The 26,609-nt window shown below is 43.4% G+C and overlaps 1 protein-coding gene across 3 annotated transcripts in view; it reads right to left on the reverse strand.

The window, feature by feature from the left end:
- Nucleotides 1-26,609, reverse strand: part of MEGF6 (multiple EGF like domains 6) — a 360,321-nt gene that overhangs the window by 276,338 nt on the left and 57,374 nt on the right. For all 3 annotated transcript variants that reach the window (XM_072608634.1, XM_072608633.1, XM_072608635.1), the window contains exon 4: nucleotides 1,032-1,136. In XM_072608634.1, coding sequence (XP_072464735.1) covers nucleotides 1,032-1,136 — 105 coding nt within the window. The remainder of the gene's footprint in view (nucleotides 1-1,031; nucleotides 1,137-26,609) is intronic.

A 26,609-nucleotide genomic window follows, 5' to 3' on the forward strand; every position in this document is an offset into this window, starting at 1 on the left:
AAGGTCCCTTTTTCACTCCTAACTGCCATGGCTCCCTGAGTTTAGGTAGCAGAAAAAAAAAAGCATCTCTCAATTTCCATCAGAACTCTCCTCCTTCCAAAGCTCAGGGTCCACAAGGGTTATCACTGTGCATTGACTGCTGCCATCATAAAAGCAGCCGGCCCATTTTCCTGTGGAGCTGGTACCAAGGCATCTCTGGTCTCCTCCTTCACCTGTGTGCCTGACAGATGCACAAGCAGGAAAGATTTTCATTTCAGCTGCTGCAAATTCAGACTCCCATTTACCTGAGAGGAACTGATTGATGTGCTCAGAGGCAAGGCCAGTTAAAAGAAAATGAGATATCAAAGAAGCAGAGAGTCCTGAGGGGTCAACCATCATTTTAAAGATAAAGAAACTGAGGCCTACAGAGAGGCATCAACTTTCGCAAGGTCACAGAGCTGGATAGTGATACAACTGGCTTTTGAACCCAAATCCTCAGACTCCAAAGCCACCATTTTTCCCCCTGCACTCAAAAGGCACCAGGATGAATCAAACAGGAACCGGCCTTGGAGTCAGAAAGACCTGGGATCAATTCCTGTCTGTGACACATACTAGCTGCGTGACCTTGGACCAGTCACCCAAGCCCTCCCAGACTGAACTGCAGAACTTTCTACACCAATGAAATCAAAAGCATGGTGCCCCAAAAACCCAGCCAAACCAAAAAGGATGGTAATATATTTGACTTTGCATAGGAAGATCCATTTAATATCAGAAGCATTTCATAATAACTCACACTTCTATCATGCTTCCAAGTTTCAGACAACACTGTAAGACAGGGGTGCAACTGTGACTGCACCAGGTTTTCAGAGAGGAAAGTGTCAGCCCAGGCACACACAGCTAGCCAAGGGATTCTGGACAGGAGCAAAGGAACAGGGCCCAGCCCCCAGGAACCTGGGTCTGGACAGAAGGATAAGGGCCATGCTGCTCTTCATTCAGGAGCCCTCCCCACTCTACACAGGATTGGGGGAGGCGCAGGCCTGGATTATACTCACCGTACTGACAGCGGGGGCCCTGGAAGCCAGAGGGACAGTGACACGGTTGAGTTGACCCTTCAACGCAGTTCCCTCCATTGAAACAGACTGCGTAACTGCAGACAGCTGGAGGCGGGAGAGAGAGAGGAGAGCATGAGACCGGGAATGGGAGCCCTTGGGGCAGGTCACTGGCAGTCAGGGGGACATCACATTCCACAGTTCCTCTGCTCCTGGAGATGTCGGTCAAGGGGGCAGCCTGACAAAGGAAGGGGGGCCAGGGAGGGGGCTGAGAAACAGCTCAGAGGAAGCGGGGGGAGAGACATAGAAAAGCAGGAGGCCTGGGGTGCCCTAAGGAGAGGGGAGCTCAGAGATAGATATGGGGGTTTGGAGGGGGGAGAGACAGAGACATAGGCAAAGAAGCAGGAGGCCTAGAGAGGTGGGGGGCTCCAAGAGGCATTGCTCTTCCTGGGCCTGACCCAAGCTTCTCTGTTGGACTCAGGCCCTGGGGGCCATCCAGGAAGGAGGGGAAGGCTGGGAGAGAGAACACCCTAGGACAACAAGGAGAATAATTTCTACAATAACAGTACTTTAAGGAAAAAACAACTCTGAAAGACTTCATAATTCTGATCATTGCAATGACCAATCCCAAATCCAGAGGACTGATGATGAAAACGGCACCCAGCCCCTGGCAGAGAGGTGATGGACACAGGATGCAGTAGGAGGCCGGTGCAGGTCTGGGCGTGGCTGATGGCGGACTCGGCATAATTATGCCTATTTGTTACAAGGCTTTTGGTTTCCTTTTTCTAATGGGGAGTGTAGGGGGGAGAGAAAAATCAATATCTGTTAAACAAAATATAAGAAAATAAAAGTTTTGTTGTTGTTTTAAATTAAGAAAATTCCTCCCCCAAATCCTGCTTTTTTATGCTTACTATCTGTGTAACCCAAATAAATCCTTTGAATACCCCTAGGACTTAGTTTCCTCATCAAAAAAATTACAGAGTAAGGCTAGAAGGCTTATGAACTATGACCTATGACCACTTACTTCCTATACAACCTTGGGCAAGTCCTTTCCTTTCTCTGAGACTCAGTTTCTTCATCTGTAAAATGGAGGAGTTGGATTCTAGGACCTCTGAAGTTGTTTCCAGCTCTGGATCTATGACCTAAGACTCCCTTTGGTATGGTGGTCTGGTAGACGTTGACCCGACAGGAAATGAAGTCATGTGCTTTCTATCCTCACTGTGGAGTCTCATTTGCTGTTTACTAAGCCCTTGATTTCCTATTTGGGGTGTCCATCTCTCCATCAGGAACATTCCAAATAATGACTTTGAGCCTCTTACAGGAGGGAGGGGCAAAGTAGGACAGCGATAGAAGGGGAAAAGCACTGACCTCAAAGTCAAGAAGACTTGGGTTCAAACATCTGCTCTAATGACAGTTCTGTGTCTATAGGCAAGTATCTTCTCAGTGTCTACATCTACAAAGTGATACTTGTAGTACCTAATTCATCACTCTATTGTAAGAAGAGTCTTTTGTAAATTCAAAGGCGATTTATAAACTTTAGCTACTATGGTATTAGCTGCAAGTAAGCAAAAGGGCTTACTATGTCTGGAGACTTGGTTGGTGATGGTGTTGGTATAAGTGTTGGTGATGGCAGTGATGGTACTGGGCATAGCATTACTGTTGGTGTTTGGGATAGTGTTGTGATAGTGTTGGCAGTAGTAGTGGTGATGGTGGCAGTGATGGTATTAGTGTTGTTAGCATTGGTATTGGTAATGGAACTGGTGTAGGTGATGGTGGCAATGATGGTGATGGTGGTCTTGGTGGTGGTGGTGATGTTGGTGATAGTGGAGATGATGGTGGTGCTTGAGACTTCAGAATCAAGAAGACCTAGGTTCAAGTCCCCCTTCTGACTCATATGCCTATGTGATCCTGGGTAAGTCATCTATCCCCTATACCAAAGGCTGTTCTCTAAATTGTGGGGCAGACATCCATCCGCCTTGATGGAAGGAGTTTCCTCAATGAGAATGTCAAGTAAATCACAGAGCCAGTTCCTCTTCTCTTCCCTCAAAGTTCTGTGAATGGGCGGTTACTCTGTAACTGAAAGTCTAAGCTGCCTGGGGCATTTTGAGATTAAAAGGTTTACCCAAGGTTGCCCAACCAGTGTGGGGTTTACCCCAGGTCTTCCTGTCTCAGTCTAATACTCCACCCATTATTTGCCACACATGGTGTTTCATTCTCACACAAGGAGACACACTTTCCATTGCAGCTACAGAGCCCTTCCCCCATGCTCCAATAACCAACTCCTTTCTGAAATTAATTCCCACCATGGAAGAGTGCTGAGGCTCATCTTCCCTTCCCATTGGCTTCTTCTTCCCAGCTCATCACCGCCCTCTGTGACCACTGCCAAAGGAAGCAGGAAATGCTTCTCTGGGTCCCCCCAAACTCCAGCTTATTCAGAGGTCGCTCAGGGATGTGGGCCTCATTTGCAAGAAGACACCTGCCAGGAAGGATCTACCCCCTGCCCAAAAATACCTCATCCACCATTAGCATCCATTCCCTTGGGCTAAGCTTGGCCCTGTGCAGACTCCTAATTTCACAGGATTCAGAACAAGAGAGGAACGTAGAAATCCTCTAAAAGAAAACATTCCTTTTTACAAAGGAGGATATTGAGGCCCAAGGTAGCTCCCCACAATCATATGAACTCATCTGGCTGTCTCAGCCCATAGTTAAGTCAAATTACTCCTGCTATCCACCCGAACTTCTAGAGATGGTTTTAGCTAGTAAATAGCACAACCAGGAGTGCAATTTTTGGTTTCTGACTCCAAATACAGTATCCTTCCCATCCAAAATGCCAACCCCCTAAACAGGGCACATACGTACATGCATTTAACAGAAAGAAGGTGGGGAGTAGCTACAGAAAGTGGAGAAAGAGAACAGGGGCAAGAGAACAAAGGATGATGGGAGGAGATGGTAAATTTCAAGATGGCAGATGGGGAGGAGGACAACGGCAAAATGCTTCAATGACAAAGCATCATGAACCCTACTGAATTCCTGTTCCATTCCTGGAAGGGGCCTGACTCAGTACAAACCCTGGGCAAAAATGAATTCTGACTACCTCCACCATTCTTCCATTTAAAATACTATATAATTTCACTCTCCTCTGTCTCCATTCCCCAGGGCAAGGAAAAGTCTTATGCTTGAAGGAGCCAAGTGTTTAGGTTTGGGAGGAAGCAGGCCTTGCCCAGAACCAGAGAAAGTGTCTACCCAAAGAAATTTCCATTTGACCTATTTTAAAGATGAGAAAAGTGAGGCAGGTAGAGGTTGAGTAACTTGCCCAGTTACACAGCTAGTAAGTGTCTGAGGCCAGATCTGAACTGAAGTCTTCCTGATTCTAAGTCTTGAGTGGCTCTCTATTATATTTATCAATTATAAAATCCTATCTGGCTTGTAAAGTGCTTTATTACCTGATCCTTCCCCATCTCTTCTTACAATCTAACCTCACTGGCCTCTTTATTTCTCTCACAATACATTCTATCTCTCAACCCTGTCAGTCAGTCAACTAGCATTTATTAATCACCTCCTATGTGCCAGGCACTAAGTTCTGGGGCTACAAAGAAAGGTAAGTTCGCAATAAGTAAGCATCCAAAGCTGGATTTGAACTCAGATCTTCCTGGCTCCAGGTTGTGTACTCTAAAGTTCTATACCACCTCCAAGGCTCTAGCTCTTAAAGTCTTTCTCATACAAACTTCATTTGAAACCTACATCCCCTGTCCTATACTTGTGATGATGATGCCTTGAACCAAAGGGTTGGACTTTACATTTATCCCTATTCAATTCCATCTAATTAGATTCAGCCCAATGCTCTAGCCCTGTCAAGATCTTTTCAGACCTTTTCTGTCAACCAACATGTTAGTGATTGATCCTAGCTTTGGGCCTTCTGCCAAATTAGGTAAGCATTCCATCTAATGCTTTCCCTTCAACCAAGACATTAATTAAAAAAAAAAAGAAAACAAGATGGCGCTCAGTGTCTCTTAGCCATGATGCTATGCTGATCAGGGATAACGATAGCTCCCCAAGGAATCCCACTGGAGACCTTCCTCCAAGCAGACCAATTCATGACCAATTATTGGCTCTGTTCAATCCACCAGTTTCAAATACACCAAACTGCATTATCAGCTAGTCCAGATCTCTCCATCTTGTCCCCAGGGAAAGCATCATCAATGACTTTAACAAATGTCTTGTTGAAATCCAAGTAGGGACTTCAATAAATCTCTGTTGAAAGAATAAAGGAAAGTTTCATGCTTGGCCCCAGTTACTTATCTCCAGTTGGGAGAAAAGAAAGCCTAAAAGGGCCCCATAGTCTCCAGATCTTCTCCATGCCCTATAGCTCTACCTCCACCCAAGAGCCATATGTTCCCTCCTTCTGAGATAAATTACATTTCCCCTGTTTCCTTTCTGGCTGGGCCTACTTTCCAGATTTGGAGTCTACTAATGTCTGGCATTTCTCCTTCATTGCCACACCTGAGGAAGCCTCTATCTGATTTTGGCATTTATTGGCCTTTGGAATATGGAAGACAGCCTTCTGGCCTTCTTGGAAGATGAAAATTAAAAAGAAAGGATTGATTATTTTCTTGAAAGAAAAAAAAAACCTTGATTATCTCTTCTCTTTCCTTTGAATTGAGGGTATGGAGCCTTCTGTAGCTCCCAGGGCCATTTATTTATCCTATCACTTCTAAGATAAAATACAGACTTCCTAGTCTGACATTTTAGTTTCTCCACATCCTGGCTCCTACCCACTTCTGAGTCTAAATTCAGTTAGTCTCCTTCACCCATGTTACATTCTGGCCAAACTGTTCGTCTCCCTGCATTTGAGCAGGCTGCCCCCTACACTTGGAGCTGGAAGGAACTTCAAAGGACAGCAACTTATGCTGTTCCCTACCAGGAATCCCCCTATAACCCTCCACTCCTGAGAGGGCCTCTGAGGACCTTCAGTGACGAGCTCACTACCCCCCTGAAGGGAGTAGTTGCGAAAGAATAGGCTCTGAAGTCAGAAGGATAGCTAGGGTGTACCATAGTGGACAGAGTGTGGGACGTAGAGTCAGGAAGACTCATCTTCCTGAGTTCAGACCAGCCTCAGATACTTACTAACTGTGTGACCCTGGACAAGTCACTTTACCCTGTTTACCTCAGTTTCCACATCTGTAAAATGAGAGAAGTTGGACTAGCTGGTTCCTATAAGACCTATTAAACGGTGACTGCCATGATTCATTTCAGGGTCTCTTTGGTGGGTTCTCCCAACCTTTTTTATTATGTGCATGAGGAAATGTTAACTTCTTAGAATGCTCTTTTGATAAGTATCATTCTTCCTCCCTCTGAGAATACAAGTGACCTGCTATTGTTTGCTGCAACAAACACACACTTTTACATAGCTATATTCCTAAGTAAGACCCTTCTTCCCTTGTTGGGATATATATAGGTACTAGAAGTTTATTCTTTCTTCCCTTGTGGCATCTAAGTTAGGATTTATGTAAAATAGTAAGATAAAAAAAAAAGATTAGCACTTCTATCAGAGATCTGTGATCCTCCTCAGAGAACAAACCAAGGCCATCCTTCTTGGCATGGACAACTCAAAATCAGAACTTCCTTGGGGAAAGCATGGGACCACAGAGTCAGACTCACGCTCTTGTGAAAAGGTCATTATAGATAGGGTTCTAATTATGGGTTGCATTCTTTTACTTTCACACCTGAAAATAGCTTGTCTCCTCAAGCATGTCTTCATAAGCAAGTGTCCATCTAGACCCCAAAGCCCCATTGCACTGAGATTATAATCAAACTCTCCACACTCCCTTTGCTTTCTTGAGGAAATATTCTAATCACATACGCTCATCTTTCCTTACCCAATCACAGCTCTCGAAGACTCCAAAATAGAGACTGGGAAGCAGAGGTGACAGATAACAGTAATGACCATCCTGAAAACCCTGAATGTCTGAGGGCAGCTCTAATACACATCAGGGATGAAACTCTACCAAAATGAGAAGGGAAAACAGGGAAGTCATCTTTGGAAGAGCTGCCTCATTAATACACCCCCTCCCCCACTAAAATCTGGACACTGATTTGGAGGACCATAATGCTTTCTTCCCTTGTCCAGTCAACTAGAAAGACTATCTTCTAATAAGATAGAATTAATAAAATTAATTAAGAAAGAAAGAATTTATAAAAATTCTGTTTTAGACATATAGGTCTCCTGGAAGGGCTTTCTCCTTTTCTCCTCTCTAGTGTGGATGCTGAGGATGATTCTGGTCAAAAGAGCATTTTAAGAAGTAAACATATCCTTATTCACATAATCACTCATTAGGAGAAATTACCCCTACTCATCACAGAAAATTGGATCACAACGCCTCATCCCCACCTAGGAATAAAGTTCAGTGAAGAAAGCCTCGACTGAAGTTGGAGGATGGGGATTCTAAGCCTAATTCTGATCAGAGTTTTTTGGCCTCAGTTTTCACATCTGTAAAATGAGGAGGATTGGGTCCTTTCAGCCTTCTGATCCCATCCCTTCAACTGACTGCTTTTGTTCTAGAGCTTGTGGAAACCTTGACAGCCATCTAATCCAATGTCTTCATTTTACGGAAAACGGACTGATCAAGATCATTGGATCACAGACTTAGAGCTGAAAAGGCACTCCAAAGACATCTCTGGACAATGAGACTTAGAGAGATAGAAGAGCACAGCCCAGGGGCCACAGGCATTTGCCTCCAGATGGAGGAGCTGGGATGGGTGAGAGAAACTGATCACATTCTAAAACTCCTCAAACTCACCCAGAGAGCCTTCAATCCACATGCACCTGAGATCAGCCCAAAGTTAGCCAGGCAGCCCATTCTACATGGGGGCAGCTCCCAAGGGCCAGAAGGGATTCCTTAAATCAAGCCAAAACCTGCCCCATGCTTGTATTGAGCCAAGAGCTGCTTCTTCCTTTTTAATTTTTTTCCCATAAAAATTCTATTTTTTTTTTCCATTTTCTGCTGCTCCTTTTAAAGGATATTGGCTATGAAGAACACCCAAGTCAAGGCATAGGCAGGAACTTCTCTGGCCCAGGTCAGCTGCCACTTCCTACAGGAAGCTGTGCCTGATTCATTTGATTAAAAATGATCTTTAAAAGCTAAAGTAACATTGTGGATCAGGCAGTGGACTTGGAGTCAGGGACACATGGGTTCAAATCCCCCTTTGGCTACATACTGGCTGTGTGTCTCTGGGCAAATCCCATAACTTCTCTGTGATTCCATTTACTTACCTATAAAATGAAAAGATTAAAGCCAGTCACTTCTATGGTCTCTTCTGGCTCTGGATCTAAGAACCTATGACTTCTCTGGGCCTCAGTTTCCTCATCTGCAAAATTAAAGGACTGGCCTAAATGACCTCTGATCTTCGTTTCGGCTCTGGACCAAGGTTTGCCCATGACTTTGGGTAAGTGATAACCTCTCTGGGCCTCAGTTTCTTCATCTATAAGATGAGAGAGTTGAGCCAGATGCCCTTGGTGTCCTTTCCAACCCCAGATCTGTGAGTCTACAAGTGTCAAAATGGCCCAGTGAAGCAGGCATCATTCTCCTCATTTTAAAGAAAAGGGAACTAGAGTTCAGAGAGGTTAGAAGTTAATTCCTCAGGATGGAGTCAGAAGCACCTCACAATCTAGCTCCCATTCACTTTTTCATTTTATTTGATATTATCACCCTTTAACTCCTCTCCTTTTTGGTAAAACTGGCCTACTCACTACTCTCCCGGGTGCCACCCCATCACCCACATCCCAGTCTTTATCCAAGTGATCTCCCTGTATCCAGAATATCCCCTCATAAACTCCATGCCCTGGAATCCCTAGCTTCCTTCAAAGGAAAGCTCAGGGACTACTCCAGCACAAGACCTTTCCCGAGCCCCACCTCCCAAGCTGTTAGTGCTCTCTCCTCCTTTTTGTAATTATTTCTTATACATTTGTCTTTGTAGTTTTTGTTGTTAGTCATTTATCAGTTGTGTCCAACTCTCCGTGACATCATTTGGGGTTTTCTTGGCACAGATGCTAGAGTGGTTTGCCCTTTCCTTCTCCAGCTCATTTGACAGAGGAGGAAACTGAGGCAAACAGGGTGAAGTGACTTGCCTAGGGTTACACAGCTGAGGCCAGATTTGAATTCAGGAAGATGAGTCTCATTGATTCCCCCACCAGCACCCTTGGCACTTATGGCACCCCTAGCTGCCCTTTTATATTTTTCGGTGCTCAGACACATGTTATTTCTCCACCGAAGAACATATGCTCTCTGAGGGCAGGGAATATCCCAGTTTTGTCTTTGTATCCCCATGGCTTAGCATAGTGCCTGACACAGAAAAGATGCTGAAGAATGGTTTGTTGAACTGAATCGCATGGCCCCAGGTAACTAGAACCTGGCTGTCCAATAAGCAGAGGACAGGGATGGAGACTGGCCACTTCTTTCCATTTCCAAGTAAACACGAGGAAGGGTTAACTTTGCAAACCACATATTTACATTCTTCCTCTCGGGGGGCCAGGCTTCCCACAACTACAGGAGTGGAGCCATTTATTCTGGAATTGCTGATTGGACTGAAACCACCAACTCATTCCAAATGTTGTCCCTCCTGACCAGCCGCCCATCTGGTGGAGACGAAACAGTCGACAGGACAGATGTGAGTGGGGCGGGGGAAGTCCTTTTCAGCTCAGCCCCCTGCAAACCTCATCTTGCAGAGGGAGGGGGTAGGAGGGAAGTAGCTGAGGTCACCAAATCCTAATCCACCTTAGAGTCACCCTGCCAAGACTGTGATCCCTGTAGAGTGATTGTTCCAAAGTCGAATTAGAAAGACTGTTCCACATCTACTTGCCGGGTTGTTTGGGGCCTGATGTCCTTTTTCTTGAAAATCAGATTCAAAATTCAACTAATTCCTTCCCCTCTCATTTTATTTTTTTTTCCCATTGCAGAGAGGCCATAGGTTTATAGATTTAGAGTTTGAAGGGAACTCAGATCATCAAATCTAATTCCCTTATTTGACAGATAAAGAAACTGAGGCCCCTCAAGGGGAAGTAACCCTGACTCCAATGACCCAGTTCTCAGTGGCTGTACTAGCATTTCTTATAGCCATGCTGCATTTAAGTCAAGTCAACAAGCATTTTATCAAGCACCTACTATATACATGTCTAATAGCTGATTCTCCAAAACATATGTACACACTTTAAATTGAATCTGAATTATTAACATTTTCTTCATCACTTTCTTAAAACAAGACAACCAACAAAACAATAGATCAATCGTCAATTTGGGCTTTGCTGATTTCTGAGGTGTAACTGCTTATACTGAAAATTTAACAATCGACTCTCCTGAAACTACTGGTGCTGACCCCTAGCACGTCCCAAATGAAGAGGACCAAGTTCCTTTGTCTCCCTGGCACCTGGCACAGGAGTAAGCTCTTCATAAATGTTTATTGATTGATTATGGCAGTCAAGCTGAAAGGGATTTTAAAGATTATCTGATCCAGTCTCATTTTACAATCAAGGAAAAATGATGTCTAGAGACCTGCCCAAGGTAACACAGGAGGGCATGAGAAGAGCCAAGCCTTCTACATCTAAAACCAATCCTCTTTTCTGGTGGCCTCCCTCATGCATTCAGGACCTGGAGACAAGCCTGAGTCACTATTGCCTGAGTGCGGGCATGGACTTTATTCCCAGACAGGCTAACACTGTTATGTGCTTTACACAGATTACCCCAGTGGATTCTCCCAACTATGAATGAGTGAACAAGTGTAGGAGGGAGTGAATGAATCAATGAAAAAGCATTCATGAAATGCCTACCATTTGCCAAGCACTGTGCTAATTGCTGTAAATACAAACACAAAAAGCTAGACAGGACCTGTCCTTGGCTGATTGGATTACTGTTCTCAGAGCCACAGGCAGAAAGTGGGGTGGGACGATGAAGGAAATACTCTTGGCCTCCCATCTGCATGGCATGGAGATGACCAGGGAGCAGAGCCTAGACGGCATTAGACACTGTGAATGCTCATCAATCAGAAGTCCAGGGTAGAAGCTGAAGTGTCTGCTCATGGGTGGAAGTATAATGAAATCAATACCCCCATTTTACAGATGAGTAGACTGAGACTCAGAGAGGAGAACTGACTAACCAGGGTGACACAAGTAATGTCAGAGACAAGATGTGAGCCTAGGTCTCTTGAGACTCCAAATCAAGTACTCTTTCCATCATAACATATTGCTTCTCCTGTGCATTGGTATAGTAGGAGCCAGAGACTGACTGGCAGACAGGACCCAGAGAGCCATAAAAATTAGTGCTGTGGAATAGAAAGATCAGATCTCTGATGAAGTTTGCAAAACCATTTTGCCAGATGAATGAAAAGAAATCCCACTCTTGTAGGGGTCCATGGGAATCCCTTGGTTATGAGGCAGCACTGATGGTCTAATGTCCCTACAGTCTGAGACCTGGGGATCCTGGAACACAGTGGTGGTCTGGTTGGGTGGAGTTTAACAAAAGGCTGTGGCAGATTAGGAGGGCCAAGCTCTGTCTCATCCCCCTCCTTAAATTCTCAGACAGATGCACGTTATAACACTCATAAATCTGGTAACCAAGTCCCCAGATGGGGTGTCCACAATGGAAGCCAGCAGGGAGGCATTTCAGGCAAGGGCCCGGGAGCCAAACGGTTCTCAAAGATGGTAAAGCTTCCAGAAATGGAGATGGGGAAAAACTGCTGGGGGTACAGGCTGTGGGTGTATCCCACAAAGCATTGGTGATTCCCAATGGTCATTGAAGCTCATGCCTCTCTCCCCTAGGCAGTAAGACATGACCTCCTGACATACATGCACCCCAAGCAGGAATATGCTGCAGTTGCCCCTCCCTAACTGGAGGTACTGGAGGCCCCTCCTGTCTCATTGATACAATTTATGGGTCCAGTGGTTGTAATTATTTCAAGTAGCTGAAATTAGAGGAGTCAGGGAAGCTTGTCCAAAAACCATTGGCTCAATGATCCCATTATGACCAGGAATATAGCCGAACAAGTGAATGGTTTGGGGTTTACCCAAACCAGCAGCGGATAGTGGGGAGAGGTGAGCACAGAATTTATAGTAGCCAGTAGGACTGAAGTAGTCTTAGGGAATTCTTCTAGGGTCCAAAGTCAACACAGAAATATGTAAGGTTCAGTCTTACTCTCTCTCTCTCTCTCACACACACACACACACACACACACACATAAGTGCATACATACACACAGTGCAAAGCACAGTCTTCAATTCCTGAGCAAATTCCACCCAGAAACGCTGCAGACAACATATATAAGAGAAAGAAGGATGGATGAAGATTCCAAAGTTCTAGATTCTAGGGATGGCTCTGAATTAAATCATTCATTGTTTGCTCATGCATTCACACATTCACTGATTCTTTCTGCCTGTCCATCCAATCAATCAGTCAAAGCCACATTTATTAATTGCTTATGATAGACCCATTATTGTACAAAGTCTTGGGTATAAAAAAATAAAAATAAAAAAAGCAAAAATAGCCCCTGGTCTTAGAAAGCTTAAAATTCTACTAGGAAATTACATATATATATATCAGAACATAAAAAATAAATATAGAGTAGATGGAAGCTAACTTTAGAGGCATTTTTCAAGGAGTGACATAGTCAGGTCTATGTTTTGGTGATATTGGGGCTGGCCACTCCTGTCTACCTTGCCATTGGGAAGAAAAGGTTCATACTTGGAAAATACCAATGGCTGATACACGACAGCATGAAATGGTGTATTTGATATTAAATCCTAGGAGTACAACAATGCAGGCTAGAATAGCCTGGAAGGGAGAGCAGAATCTGGATTCATAAAAACCATGACAGTCTAGGATGTCAGGGTGAATCTAAGATGATGATCATAGGATAATAGGATAAATGTAAAATCTCACACCTGGATTAAAAAAAAATTCAACCAGTATAGGATGTGAAGGGCATAGCAAGAAAGCAATTCATCTGCTGGCTCCATGGACCTCTGTCCACTGGGTTTAGAATCAAGAAGACATGAATTCAAATCCAGCCTTAAACACTAACTAGCTGTGAGAGCCTGAGCAAGTCACTTCACCCTGTTTGCCTCAGTTGCCTCATTCATAAAATGAACTGGAGAAGGAAATAGCAAACCACATCAGTATTTTTGTCAAGAAAACTCCCCCAAAAAGGAGTCACCGAGTCAGACATGACTGAAATGACTAAACCACAACAAAGGTGTAATTGCGTGTGATCTCACCTCTGAGTTTACCCCTCTTCATCTACAAGGTATATATATTTTATATGTTCATAGTTATTTCTGTGTTGTTTCTTCCATTAGAATATGAGTTCTTGGGGTCAGGAAATGGGTTTTTGTATGAGTTTGTGGGATTGCTTTTGATCAGAGGAGGGGGAGTTGACCAACAAACATTTATTAAGTATTTAATATACAAAGGTGGTTATCCTTCATTCTCAAAGAGGACCAAAATGGCATCACCATGTCAGAGTCAAGTCACAACATATTGTCACAACATAGACTGTGGCTGATCAGATCAATACATGCTTGGAATGCTCTACCAATATATGTCAACCACTGTAGTAAACTCTGGAGATACTAAGACAAAAACCTGGTCACAGTCCGCTAGAAGTTCAAGGAGCACATTCTAATGGAGGAAACAGACATGAAAATAACTGAGTAGACGTTAGATACATCCAGAGTAAATAAAAGGTAATCTCAGCGGGGAAAGAAACAGCAGCTGTAGGTGTGGGGGAAAGTCTCCTGCAGAAGGTTAAATTCTCTGAGCTGACAGGTCTTGAAAAAAACCAGGGAAGTGAACAGGGAGAGCATTCCTGTATAGAAGGATATAAAATATAAGACAAGAAAGATAAGAAGGGGCAGGTTGTGATAGACTTAAAATGCAAAATAGAAGATTTAAAATTGGATCTTGGAGGTAATAGGGAAGGAGGCAGGAGGTGACGGTTAGAATTTCACTTTAGGAAAACCACTTAGGCAGCTAGAAGGGGAAGAGACTTGAGGCAGGGAGACATAGTTAAAAAAAGATGGGGTGAGGGCAATACCTAAAGTGGGTAGTGACTATAAAAAGAAATAGGGGGGTACACAGAGAAGGGATGATGCCTAGTGCTAGGATAGTGAAAGAATGGGACCAACCCTGTCAACTGTTCATTCATGTGGGAAAGATCTATTTTGAAAAGGTGTGGAGAGGGATGGAGAAGAGAATGTCAGTCTGTGCTCCAGATTCCCACACTGACACTCCCTCTATTTGAGAATGTTCAAACAGAAAGGGAAAAAAAAGGAAAGGGAAATTGCAGAGGAAGGAAACCAGAGCAAAAACCAGGGCCCAGGTTTAATGGATCTCTTTTCCTGAAGCCTGATCCCTAGCTCCCTGGTGGAGGCCCCCAGGGCACAGAGCCAGGCATCTCCCAGAGCTGGAGTGTGCAGCCACCAAGCTCTAGGGCCAGCCTCAGTCGACCCAGTTCCACAAGGCAAGACACAGCTGTTTTCCCCTTTTTAAACTCCCCTTTCCCAAGCCTCCACTTCATTCACAGTGCTTGGCATCTGGAATAATGCCTCCTGGCAGGGTGTTAGCTGAGAGGGCTAGCTAGCACACTAGACAACAGAGACAGAATCCAAAAATATCTCAGCAGGCCAAAATACTGGGCTAAACTAAGAAGAGGAAATTCAATAGGGATCGATGCAAAGTCTTAAATTTGGGTCTAGAAAATGAACTTTACAAGATGAGGGAGGGGTAGATAAACAACAGTTTCTCTGAAAAAGATCTGGGGTTTCTAGTAGACCACCAGGTCAGTATGAGCAATATGTTAGTCCACCCTTCGTTTCCCCCCAAAACAGCTGAGATCTTCAACTGATTTAAAGAAACCTATATTCCAGGGAAAGGAAGGTAAGAGCCTTCATATCTGAGATTAAGCCCCATCTACTTTGTACATATCTTGCATGTAGAGTTATTTTATGTTATTTCCTCCATTAAAATATGAGCTCCTTGGCAGCAGGAAGTGGGTTTTTGTCTTTCTTCATATGCCCAGCACTCAGTAGAGTGCCTGGCACACAGCAAACATCAAAATGTTTGTTGATGGACTAATTTCCTCTGATAAAGCCATCCACTGATGTTCCATTGAGAATTCTCTACGTCCAACTTTTCTCTGCATCTGCTCTCATCTTCTTTCCCTTCTCACACAACTGTCACAATCTGCCATATGTTAAGGGCTCTCCGTATCTACGCCTGGCTTTCCTGATTAAACTGTAAGTTCCATCCTTAAGGACAAAGACTTTGTCTTGTTCATATTCATACCCTTGACAACACGTAACACTGGTCCTTTTGATGAGGAAACTGAATCATAGCAGATTTGAAGCTGAAAGACCTGAGTTCAAATCCCAGCTCTACCAGTTAGTGGTTTGGAAAACTGGGCAAGTCACTTAACATTGCCTAGCCTCAATTCGCTCATCTGTAAAATAAGAGTTGAAGTTACTTTCTGTACACACTGGATATGATTCATATATACATGTATCTATTGGCACTCTGTCTTCCCCATTGGATGGTGAATTCCTAGAGGACAGAAGCCTGGCATATAATTAATCCTTAACAAATGCTTCTTGACTGACCAACTAGATGACCTTTGGTGAAGAACTCTTCCAATTCCAAAGTCATGATTCTATGACCTCAAGGACCTTGTCAGCACTAATGGGCTGTGATGCCATAGGACACCTCACAGGCTAGGAGATTCCCTCTTGTTAGAGATGTTCAAACAAAGATGGACCACTTGGATGCCAAGGAGAAGAGTCTTGCTTGGAGCCTGGATGGTGTCTGAGTGCCTTTTCATCTCAGATATTATTTGATGAATTTCAGCAGAAGATGTGCCAAGTTGTGCATGTGGGGTGGGGAGAATGGTCACAGTAACAGCAAGGCTCCCATCTCCAGTGCTCAGGCAGTATTCTACAGGCCTAGTGTTTTAGGATTTTTTTTTCCATTTTAATTCCCGTGCACTCCTATTATGAGGTAACCGAATCATAGAGAAATAACAACCATTACCAAGTTTCCTGTCATTCTCTTTCTTTAGGTGTTAAATATTAACTCCTTTCCTCTACAAACACAATCGGGCTCCCCTAACCCACCCACACTCTCTGAACTCCTGACATGGTCCTCCTGCTACGCCACTCCCACTTGAGAGGAGCATGGGAAGTTTTACAAGGTTTGTAGGGTGACTTTGTAGCAGCTGGGAGCCAAGGACTGGCATCTCAGCAGTGGAGAGAAGGTTGGCTTTGGTGGTGGGTTCAAATCCTAGCTCTGCCATCTGCATCAAATTGGCCAAGTCAATCTGAGCCTTAGTTTCTTCTGCTGTAGAATTGAGGGGGTTGGACTAGATCACCTCTGAGGTTTTTGCTAGTCCTAGTTCTGTTTTCCTATGATTAGTCAGAGGACCTGGATTCCAATCCAAGCTCTGAAGCTTATGAGTTATGTTGCTTAGGCAAGCCACATTATTTCCCTGGGCCTCTGTTTCCTCATGTATAAAATGAGAGATTTGAATTAGATGGTCTCTGAGGTCACTTCCAACTGTAGATGTATGAGTCTATGACACTTTGGAGGCAGAGACTGGGTTATTCAGTCTCTTTTCAGCCACATCTGACTCTTACCCCATTTTGGGGTTTTCTTTAGCAGAGATAACTGAAGAGGTTTGCCATTTCCTTCTCTAGCTTTTCTTATAGGAAAGGAAACTGAGGCAAACAGGGTTAAGTGATTTGCCTAGGGTCACACAGCTAGGAAGTGTCTAAGGTCTGATTTGAACTCAGGTCTTCCTTACTCCAGGCCAGGAGCTCTATCCACTGCAGCGCCACCTAACTGCCACGAACTTTACCAATAGGGACCAAATTCTGTTTTTAGAAACTTGTGACCCAGTGACCTGAAATGATCTGAATTCCATTTTAGGGTAGAGGGGATGAGAAGTCTCAAATCACCAGGCATTTATTAAGTACCTACTATGTGCCAGGAGTTGTGTTAATCTTTGCAGATACAAATAAAGGTAAAAAACAGCCCCTGTTTTCAAGACAACATGTCCAGAGTTTGGGGACTACAGTGTCTCATTCAACAATGAGCCCAGAGACCAGGTTCACTGGATCAAAGACTAATAATACACAGCGTATATAAGGTGTAAGAACTCTGCAAAGGCAGGTGCTAAGGGGCTCTGAAAGCCAAATCAAGGATCTGAAATTTGGTCCTGGAGGAGATAGGGAACCACAAGAGTGGAATGAATATCAGAACTTTGTTTAGGAAGATCACTTTGGCTTCTGAGTGTAGCGGGGAGAGACCTGAGGCAGGAAGACCCACCAGCAGGCCTGGGGGGAAGGGTGAAAAGGCAGGTCAGACAGCATCCCCAGACGCTGACCACCCTAAGGCTGTGAATATACTGAACGACACGCTCTCGGAACCTCAGGATGACAAAGGGGGCATTGACATTCCATTCCTTATTCAGGGAACCTAATCAGAATGTGATGAAAAGCATCTTCTCAAATCCAATTTGTCCCTGTTAGCCCAAGTTTAGCCTCTTCTAGGAATCAGGTAACCTGGGGTGGAATGGGGGAGGGGAGAAAGCAGGCCACTGACCCCAGCCCCCCTTCCCCTCCCCCACACACACAGAAAAGGGGTTCAGTCGCCACTGTCTTATAATGGTTTTGTCTGGTGTTAACTGACACCTGAGACTGGAAGAGGTATACAGAAAAGGGATTCACACCCCAAAGAGAACTTCCTGTCCAGTTCAAATTACAAGCTTTCATCCCTCAGGAAAGGGGGAAAGGGATGTTGTGCAGGCAATGTCCCTGGATGGAAAGAATATTTGCCTGGGGGAGGTCCTGGTGGGGATTCTGGATATGTGCAGAGGTTAGTCCTGGAATTCAGAAAGGGACAGCTCTCCACCAGTTTTCCTGGCGGCATTCAGCTCCAGGAATGAAGAGGGGGTAGGGTGGGAAGGGGTGTGTATGAATACCTAACTTTCTCCTATCTGATGGAACAGAGGCCAGGGCTTCCTCCCTGAGAGAGGCCAGGCTGCTGAGAGTATTTCCCTGCCAAAGAGTTAAGGATCTTTGTTGGAAGCCAGACGTGGAGTTTCAAGGGAGTCTGGACCCCAAGAAGCAAAGAAATCAACACCTTTGTGTCTTTATCCAGGAACTGAGGTGTGCAACTGTCAGAGTTGCAATAGTACCTGTGGGCAGGCTCTGGGCCCCATCCCCTGACTGTCACCCAGGTGAGATGGGGAAAGCAGGTTTTCACAGATGTCCTCTGGTCATTACCCCTAAGAAAAAGCTCCTGACACTGTCCAAAGCTACAAGTAGTGATGGAAACATGGAAGAAGGAAGGGAGAATGGGGCTCACTGATGTTCTCCAGTCACTGACCCTAAGGAAAAGCTCCTAAGACTGTCCAAAGCTACAAGGAGTGATGGAAACAAAGGAGATTGAAGGAAGAAGTCATCCTCCTCTTATCATCATCATAATAACAGAAATAAAGATAGACCTTATAAAGTTTGCAAAGCCTTTACATACATGATCTTGAATCTCACAAAAGTTCTGTGATGCTGCAGGCCGTAGAGATCTTATTATTCCCATTTTACAGGTGAGAAGGCTGAGCCTCAGAGCAGTCACATAGGTTTGCCCACAGTCATTGAGCTAGTCTTGGTCACAAGCATTGTATCTGATAAGCTGAAACTTAAAAGAAGGAGGAAAAAAAAGTATTAAGGAAGGAGGCATAACTAAGCAGATGTCCAAGGCCAGCAGATGTCTACATGAGGGACTCTCTGATCCAGAAACATAATCAATAACTTGCATTTACAGAGGGCTTTGGGGTTTACAAGTATTTTCTTCACAACAAATCCAGGAAGGCAAGACTTGAATGAACAGATGCAAAGTGAAGGAAGCAGAACCAGGAGAGCCATTTATACCATGAAAATAACATTGTAAAAATAATGAACTTTGAGAGATTCCATAGCTCTGGTCCACATCAACCCATAAAAATTCCAAAGGACTCATGATGAAACATGCAACTCCCCTCCAGGGAGAGACCTGAAGAACTTGGAGTACAGATTGAAGCATCTTTTCTTTCTTTTTATTTTTTTTGTTTGGATGTAGTTAACGCAGGAATTTGTTATGCATAACTATATATATGTGTGATAGTACTTGGATTTCTTGCCTTCTCAAAGGATAAGAGAAAGGAAGGATGAAGGGGGAGAATTTGAAACTGAACATGAAATTGAATTTTTAAAAAGAACCAGGAAGTAGGTGTCATAAGATTATCTCCATCTTACAAGAGTCTAAGTGACTTATTATAACTTGAACGTACAAAGTGGGACTTGAACTCAGGTCTTCCTGGGGACCAAGCCCAGCATTCTATCTACTAGATAGAATAATGTCATACTCAAATAGAAATGGGAACCACCGAACTATTTGTAAGTATCCCTGTGGGTCATATAGTAACTGAGTTATAAAATGTAATAATACCTATGTTTTACTGCAATTTTATTTGTTTTGCTTAATATTTTCCAATTACATTTCATTCTGGTTCAGGTCACACCAGAGCATCACAGGTCACAGGGTTGTGTGTTTGAAGTCTCTGTATTAGAACATGCTGCCTTCCATGTTCAAGTTAGAGTAGAGGTGTGTCCTAGACCAGACAAAAGTTTCAGAAACTGTCCCAACTGTGCCCTCCCACACAACCTTGGAATTCTACACCTCCAGAAGAAGAGGGATGGTAAAGATGACAATAACAACAACCTTTCTAGGTCAAAATGGAGGAAGACGATTGACAAATGTCTATGGATGACATGAGAAATGAACCAAAACCTTACAGAAATATACTTTTGGAACAAAGAGATAGCATTTCACAGGTCAGTTGTGAAGACCAATGATCAATAAATATACACTGAGGGTCTTAGGGAATGTCTTCAATTTACTTCCAGATGGAGTCCATGAAATAGCTAAGATACAAGCATGGAACCAAAAAGCCCTCTGTGGTCCACAGCCACATGGACTCAACCAATGATATAACAAGTCAGTCAACAAAGGAGCCTCCAACAAAGAGATGTATCAAGTGGATTTGTTTACAGAAATGGAGCCACTTGTGACAAGGATATAAAACCTGTCCCTGCTAACTTTATCCTCATGTGAAAATGCACAAATTAAACCAGTGAAGAAATGCTTTTTTTTTTTCAAGAAAGAACCTATGTCATCAATATATCTGATACTTAGATATGGATCTTATCTTTTGAAATGCTACTTTTAAGTGCTTTAAAAAATAAAATATTTAAATTTGTTAATTAATATTTATGTTTTAAGCCTGAACTAATAAAAAATCATGTGTATATATTTCATACACACACACACACACACATACAGAGAAAGAGAAAGAGAAAGAGAGAAATCTATATATATAGAAAAATCATTGTTAAGGTGCTGTAGTGGACTTGGAATAAGAGTGACTTGGGTTCAAATCTTGATTCAGAAACTCACCAGCTGTCTGACACTGGGCAAGTTCTTTTAAAAAAAAAATCTCTCTTTGAGAGAATTGGATTTGATGGCTTCCAAGGATGCTTCCATCTCTAAATCTATGATCTTAAGGAACCCAAACTAACCAACTTGATGTAATTTTTGCAAGGAAATAGTAGAAACTACATATCACTGCAGAGTGCAAAAATTTGGCACCTACTATATACTTAGGAAAATACCTTCAAGTAAACAGAATCACATGACACAAGTTTTCTCTCCTTCATGAATCAACAGATCCCTGTACTACAAATACAAACTCCAATAGAATTCTTGAAAAGTCAACAAATAAATCAAATGGGGCAAAAGCACTGTAGAAGACAAGCTAAGGCCAGCAGTCACCCAGACATAACATGGACCTGTAAAAAACACAAGAGGGAGGTTCAGTTAGTAGATACCACCCTACCTAATGCCAGAAATCTCCAAATGAATGAAGTATGCAATGAAAAACTCTCCAAACAGAGCCGCAGTGAAAGAAATCAAAACCAGGTGGGGATAAGATGAAATTTAACCATCCTCCCTTCAGTCTAGTCCACTAGGAGAGCTTTACCGAGGATGCTTTCAGTGAGAATTCAGATGATGCACTGAAATCCAAGTATTTTTATTCAACTAGAAAAAGCAGTTCTCTTACTCACCCAAGTTACAGTCTGCTGTATGTTAAACATACAAGAAAAATTAAAGAATAAGATAAAATAATAATATCAGGGCTAGGAACCTGCCTTAGGACCATCTCTAATGAAAAGGCAACATAGCCAGACAGGATAAGGCACTGGACTATGGAGTCAGGAAAACCTGGATTTGAATCCTTTCTTGGGCACAGGGTCTCGTGTGATCCTAAGCAAGTTTTTCAGGTTTTTTTTTAATCTCTGGGCCTTAGTTTCATCATCTATAATATGGAGGATTTGGACTTGATGCTCTCAGAGGTAACTTCCAGCTACAAACCTACTTTCCTATGAATAGCTTGGTGGTTCAGCGGACAGAGAGTTGGACCTGGATTCAGGAATATTTGAGTTCAAATCCAACCTCAGACACTTGCTAACTGTGTGACCCTGGGTAGGTCACTTCATTACTGTCTGCCTCAGTTTCCTCATCTGTAAAATGTACTAATAATAGTACCTACCTCCCAGGGTTATCATGAGGATCAAACGAAGAAATATTTGTAAAGTGCTCCACATAGTTCCTGGCACATAGTAGGTGCTTAATAAATGTTTATTTCCTTTCTCTATGAACTCTATCTCACAAAATGAAAAGAGTAAATGGGAAACAGATGAGGAGAATGAGATAATCATACTTATAGTAGCCCACATGAAGCTTGAAACTTTAAAAGAGAATTTCCCCTCACACCAATCCTGTGATTTAGTTAGTAGGAGCATTATTCCCATTTAACACATTAGAAACTGAGCTTCAGGGAGATCAAGTGCCTTACTTAGAGTCACAAAGTTAGTAACTTGTCAGGGTCAAGATTCACACTGCCTCTCAGTGAATGCTCTTTCTGATATACCAAAGGATGACCCAATTGCCTTTCTGTCTAAGACAAGATTGGCCTGGTCCATGAGGAGCCAGAGAGCTCTCTACAGACTGTGAGGACATCTAGCCAAAGGGCCGGCAGTCCCTATGTCCACAAGGGCCTGCAATACCAAGATCCAAGAAACTGTCTTGACTTTCCATTTCCCTGCTCCTTCCCTCACATGAGATTCAGCAGAAGGTAAGCACCCTGAGGGCAGAGATTTACTCACTTTTGTCACTGTTATTTCCAAGTTCACTAAATTCTGGTTGTTTGATCAAAGATGATGGAAAAAAAATATAAGAGAATGGTAGAAGAAGGCAAGCATTTAGCAGCTGGGTATGTGAGGGGAAGCCTTTCTTAGGAGGAACCTAAGAGGAAATTAGAGATTCTAAGGTTTATCAAATAAAAAAAAATTCTTGAAATCAAATCAATAAATGAACATTGCCTACCTTCCACAGGAGACCATGCAGCTTAATGCAGGGATCGATAGATTTGGACTCAGGAAATCCAGGTCTGAATCTTAGCACTAGTGCTTACTGGCCACTAGTGCTTACTGATCTGTCCCTTCTCTCTCTGGGACTCAATTTTTTATCTGTAAAGTGAGAAGTTTGGTTAGGGCCCTTCTAGCCCTACACCTAAACTTCTACGAAAAGTCAGAAAACAGAAGACCTGAGAGTCCACACAACCTGAAAAGTCAGCTGTCTGCCTTTCTCAGGTAAGTGAGGGATGCCAGGGGCAGAAGGATGGGAGTTATCCCAAGAGACACTTGTTGAATGTGATGTTCACAGATCAGATCAGCGTAGCTTTGGAGACAGAGGGTATTCTGTGTTCTTTCCCCCTTCCCCAGAAGAAGAAGACACAGTCCAGGGCCATCTTCCAAGCCCATGCTCCTGTCAGCCCCTGAAACCTCACTACCGGACTACAAACTCCATCAGAGCAGGGACTATGTTTTATAATAACTGGCACCTACCTAGTTCTCTAAAGTTTCCATCCATTTTCTATTATCCAAATCTGTATTCATTTCATTCCATAATTTTACTATCTCATCTAACAACCTTGTGAGAAAGGTACTACCACCATCTCCATTTTCCAGATGAGTAAACCAAAGCTCAGAAAAGTACAGCCAGAAAGTATTAGAAGCAAAACTTGAATCCCGGTCATCCTCACTCCAAGCCTCACACGCTATCTATTCACTGACTACACCATGCTGCCTAGTACTTCCCTCCTCTGGGCCCAGCCCAGGCCTCTGAACACAGAAGGTGTTTGGCACATGTTTGCTGGCATACAGCAACTAGACAGACAGCAAAAGCCACACGTCCACACCTCCCCCAGCCCTTGTCCATGGAGAATAAGGCGGATGGCTGGAAGGCGATGAAATCCAACCCTGCAGGAAGCCACATGCTGAGGCAGGGCCAGAGACCACCAAATGAAATTTTCATGTATGAAAATGACCTTCCTGGAGGTTTTCCCACCCTTGTGCATGTGTGCACATGCCTATGTGCACATGCACAAACACACACACACATACATGCCCACCATGAGGTGTGCACAGACAAGAACACAAGAGATCACAGGTACACACATGCCCACACAGGCATTTTCTCTGTGCCCTGGTAGGCCCCACTTTCCACTTTCTCCAAGAATGCATCTGGCACCGGGGCGGCCAGTCCTGTAGTCAGGTGGAGAGATTCCACGCTGAACAAACCTGGAATTTATCAGCTATAGAAAAGATAGAATAACTGGATCCCTGCCTGGCTCTAAACTGATCCACCCCACCAAACAAACAGTTGGGCTCTAGCCCTCTGGCACGCATCTCAGTGAGAAATGGAACCAAAATTGTCATCGCTTAGAAGACAGGTCTATGCAGCTGTCTTTGTATAGTGTCCAGGTTACAGGGCAAAATACTGCATAAGGAATCTTTGATGAGAAGGTGGGGTGGGGGAAGAAAAGAGGGAGGGAAGGAAGGAGGAAAGAAATGAGGGAAGGAAAGAAACAAGGAAAAAAAGAAAAGAAGGAAGGAAAGAAGGGAGAGAAAAGAGAGGGAAGGATAGAAAGAAAGATGGAGGGAGAGAAGAAGCGTTTATTAAGGGCCTACTATGTGTGAGACACTGTGCTAAGCACTTTACAAATTTTAGTTTATTTGAACCTCATAATAACCCTGGGAGGCAGGTGCCATTATTGTCACCTCCATTTTACAGTTGAGAAAACTGAGACAGAGAGCAGTTAAGTCACTGGCCCAGGGTCACATAGCTAGTAAGTGTCTGTGGTCAAATCTGAACTCAGGTCCTCCTGATTCCAAGCTCAGAGCTCTATCCACTCTACCAGCTGTCAGAGTCAAGAAGTGGCAGTACCCAAGAAGAGACAATAATTTTGGTTGTGAAGTTAGAATTGTGATTTCATTGGTCTAGGGAATTCCTGGTGGGAAATTCTGTCTCTCGGTGCAGGTTGGCACCTTCTCTGTAATTTATAGTCATAGAGAGTTAGTACTAGCCTAGGGTCACACAGATAGTAGGTATCAGTGGGAGAATTTGAACTCAAGTCTCTCACCTCCCCCCCAATTCAATAAATTCCAGTGGCTCCCTATTACCTTCAGGATCAGATACAAAATGGTAAATAGTCCCCTCCCATCTTTCCAGTCTTCTTATACCTTTCTCCCCAACATGTCCTTTTCAATCCAGTGACAGCGGTCCCCAGGCGGTCCCATGAACAAGATACTTTATCTCTACTCCAGGCATTTTCCCAGACTGTCCCCCCATGCCTGCAATGCTCTTTCTCCAACTCTCCCCCTTACAGCTTCCCTGGCTTCCTTCAAACCCCAACTAAAATCCCACCTTCCACAGGAAGTCCTTCCCAACCCCTCTTAGTTCCAGAGCCTTCTTTCTCTTAATTACTTCCTATTTATTCTCTACATATTCTCTTTTACCCATATTTGTTTGCTTGCAGTCTCTTCCATTAGTTGTCTCCTTGAGGGGCAGGGCCTGTCTTTTGCCTCTTTTTTAATTTCCAGGGCTTAGTAGGTGTTTAATAAATGTTTATTAGCTTACCAATTCTTTCAACAAATCCTTATTAAGCATCTGCTATGTACAAGAGGCCCAAAGATTTCAAAAAGACTGTCCCTGCCCTCAAATAGTTTATAGTTTAGCAAGCTCTGTTGTCTTCTACATGAACAGCTAAGCTAATGAGAGAAAGTGAATCCCAGGTTTAGTCAGGGTATCCTGGATTTGAAGCAGGATAAGGTCATCTAGTCCAAACCACTCATTTTACAAATGAGGAAACTGAGACCCAGACAGTTTGAGTAATTTGCCCAGGGAAGGACTTTTAACTAGAGTTTGTTCTTTCATTTTCCAGATGTGTTTAAAATGCTGAAATGGTTTGCCATTTCCTTCTCTAGTTCGTTTTACAAATGAGGAAACTAAGGCAAATAGGATGGAGTGACTTGCACAGGGTCACACAGCTAGTAAGTTTCTGAAGCCAGATTTGAACTCAGGTCTTTCTGCCTCTAGGTCAGGCACTCTATTCACTGTTCCCCAAGCTGCCCTATTCCCAAGTTCTCCCAGAGTATCCTGGGCCATCTCCAGTCATCCTGAGGAATATCAGGTCACTGGATTCAGACGGCTCTGGAGGAGCCACCACCACTGGTGACCTGCACAGCCCTCCCTCACTCAAAAAAAGTCAAGTGCAAGTCATGTCATCATTTCTCTGATGGCATGGTCTTCTTCGGCAACAAAGGACAAACACAAGCTGCCCTATTTAACTCAGGTTAAATGGCAATTAATGTTCTTTCCACTCTATTGTATTGTCTCCTTTCATTCTAACAAAGAAAGGCCCACCCAGCCCAAGTACTTTTTGGTCTATAGCAGAGCTCAGATTCAAGTCCATTTCCCTATCCACCCAAAGGCTCATGAGATTTGTCAAGAGGGACCACTAGATTTCATACCCTCCATTTTTGAGGTAAAAAGTCTGGGGTCCAGAAGTCTTCATAAGGTCATAGATTTAGTCTTCTAGTCTAGTTTTCTTTAAATCTAGTCTTCTAGATCATAGAAACCACGTAGGATTTGGCAAGGATTCTTAACTTTTTAAATATCATTCCACATGGATTGTCTGGTGAAGCCTATCGACCCCATTCTCAGAATCATGTTTTTAAGTGCATAAAATAAAATACACAGGATTGCAAAAGAAACCAATGTTATTGAAATACAGTTATCAAAATTAAAAAAAAAAAAGTTCATGAACTGCAGATTAAGAAGCCCTAATCTAGTTGATTCTGGTAGAATGGAAATCCCAGAGAGGACTTGGTAGGAATTCTTCATTGGCTACTCAAATGGTCACTTTGGTCATATACACAACAAAGACAAACAAGTGTATAGGTTCACGGAGTGTGACCAAATAGTGTTTCTGGAATGAAAACGTTTTGGTAAACCAGACTTGAGCTGAAACCAAAATTTAATGAAAAGCCAATGGAAAAAAAATCAAGCATCAAGTCCAGGAAATATACATGGAGACTCCCTAGACGTG

The sequence above is a fragment of the Notamacropus eugenii genome, chromosome 5 (genome assembly GCF_028372415.1).
Source record: "Notamacropus eugenii isolate mMacEug1 chromosome 5, mMacEug1.pri_v2, whole genome shotgun sequence".
In the NCBI taxonomy this organism is placed as follows: Eukaryota; Metazoa; Chordata; class Mammalia; order Diprotodontia; family Macropodidae; genus Notamacropus; species Notamacropus eugenii.